The sequence below is a fragment of the Penaeus monodon genome, chromosome 29, assembly GCF_015228065.2.
Source record: "Penaeus monodon isolate SGIC_2016 chromosome 29, NSTDA_Pmon_1, whole genome shotgun sequence".
NCBI lineage: Eukaryota > Metazoa > Arthropoda > Malacostraca > Decapoda > Penaeidae > Penaeus > Penaeus monodon.
The window spans coordinates 13,978,779-13,980,784 of NC_051414.1; the positions used below are offsets into that span (position 1 = coordinate 13,978,779).

The 2,006-nt window shown below is 39.6% G+C and overlaps 2 protein-coding genes across 3 annotated transcripts in view; one reads left to right on the forward strand and one right to left on the reverse strand.

Annotated features, from left to right (window-relative positions):
* LOC119591985 (39S ribosomal protein L20, mitochondrial-like) overlaps window positions 1-1,045 on the reverse strand; it is a 4,390-nt gene extending 3,345 nt beyond the window's left edge. Inside the window, exon 1 of the mRNA XM_037940748.1 lies at window positions 718-1,045. Within this exon, the coding sequence (XP_037796676.1) occupies window positions 718-804 (87 nt within the window). The 5' untranslated portion in view covers window positions 805-1,045. The remainder of the gene's footprint in view (window positions 1-717) is intronic.
* Window positions 1,046-1,148: 103 nt separating this feature from the next.
* Window positions 1,149-2,006, forward strand: part of LOC119591984 — a 4,378-nt gene continuing 3,520 nt past the window's right edge. For both annotated transcript variants that reach the window (XM_037940746.1, XM_037940747.1), the window contains exons 1-2: window positions 1,149-1,318; window positions 1,410-1,564. In XM_037940746.1, coding sequence (XP_037796674.1) covers window positions 1,218-1,318; window positions 1,410-1,564 — 256 coding nt within the window. In that variant the 5' untranslated portion in view covers window positions 1,149-1,217. The remainder of the gene's footprint in view (window positions 1,319-1,409; window positions 1,565-2,006) is intronic.

Below are 2,006 nucleotides of genomic sequence, written 5' to 3' on the forward strand. Positions count from 1 at the left end.
ATAGCTACTCAAGGAATCACTTATTGTGCACACAGTACAATATGCAAATTGTAGACAATTGTATATCATGCATTTGTGTTTACAGACAAGCAGAAACCAACAGCAGTTTAAGTGACCTGTTGGCCCCACCCTTCCAAAAACCCATGATTACTCAAAGCACCCACAAACCTGGTGGATAGGAGAACGGGGTCACTAACAAAGAAATTAAAGGTTCGCAACAAGTATAAACATTGGATTCATTATATTCACAGCAAAATACACAAGAAATTACAATTCCTTCCAACAAAATTAAGTGTCAATAATGATAAATGTACATTGTTTCACAGTTTCTACATATATTATGTGCTTTATAATATATTCAGCTATTTAGAAATCAATATTTCCTTCTGGGAGTTCAATAAGTATTGATATTCATGGCATGTAAATCACAAATTTCGCTTTGTTTACATAAAGGTCGGGAAAAGAACAAAGCAAAAACAGACGATCTTATTTGGTCTTTAATAACAATTAACTTATTAAATAGAAAAATCCGGCTTTCTCCTACACATATCCTCTACCTGAAAACCACCCACTAGCACGCTCCTGAGGCTGATCTGCAAACTCTAAAACGACAGGAATCTATTCAAAAATAGATGCATTCCGTAAGAAAGGGACAAAAAATCCGAAAAAGCCCTTCGAAAATAAAGGGCCCTGTTCTCAGTCGAAATACTTCCTTACAGCAGAGAGCGAGAGAATCCTCCTCCTCTTCCAGAACCTGTCGCCTCCTCTGGCACGAGCGAATAAGGTAGGAGAGGTTATCACCATTGTCTCCCTCCTCTTGAGCCTCCTTCGTCGCCTCCTCGTGGGTCGCGGGTCGGTCCTCGGCCGCCGCGGACAGGGCTCTGCGGACGCGCTCTCACCAGGAATGCAAAGACGTGGCTCTGATTGTCTAGCAATTGGGTAAATAGGGAATTTGATAGGTCAATATGTTGGATATAGGTGAAATGAGAGAAGAGAGTATAACCGTGACCGGAATGTCCTTATTAATTATTCCCCGAACAGATGGCGTCGGACCCGCGTCGTCTGCAGCTATTTGAACGCCAGGGCGAGCACGTGCGAGGAGGGCGGCTAGTGCGTCGCTGAATGACAAGCTTTTCCGGTTGAATCTTACAGTGTTTATACAGAAAGAAGAAAGATATGTTTCAGGGCAACATTGAGAATATATCAGATAAGTGAAAATGGTTTCGAGGGGCCGGTATCACAGCTGCGCGGTGTGCGGCGCAAAGAAGAAAAATAGCGAGAATCTGAAATTCCACTTTTTCCCAAGAAATAAGAAAAGGTTAGTTTGTTAGTAATACTGGAATATCTTGTGGGATTTAATGCCTATAGGTTTGCATCATTCATAGTTACAGTTGATGTGGCTTTTTCAGATGTTTAGAATGGCTGAAGGTGCTGAACATAGCATCTCTTAAGAATAAAAGCCTCGAACAGTTATGGAAATCGTATGTGGTGTGCAGCAAACATTTCTGTGAACACCATTATACTTTCACTGGTCGTCTGCTCTCAACAGCAGTTCCAAAACCAGGTACAAGACCTATACCTCAGTATAGTATAGTGCATGATAACTTTTTTTTTTGAAACCTCATTTGATTGGCAGTATTTGTTATTTCATTGGAGGCCAAATTTACCAGGCCAGTGTCAGATGCATTCACACCATGACCTCTTCTCTTGGAGTTTGGGTTTTCCATCCAGATGTCCTGAACTAAGTTCACCCACTTTCTTTTCAGCAATCATTTTATTTGATTAGCTTTCTCAAACATACTGAACTGCTGTCCAATGTTTCAGTTGCAGAATATGATAGTAAGGAAAGTTCTGTCATTACAAGTGGCTTTATAATAACTTAAGTAACAACTAAAATATTTATTTGTTGAAGATATACCAAAGCAACTTTAACTCATTCTTTTAAGTATTTATTTTATTTAGTAAACTTTTCTACTCTTGTCATATCAAAGGAATATTTGGTCAAT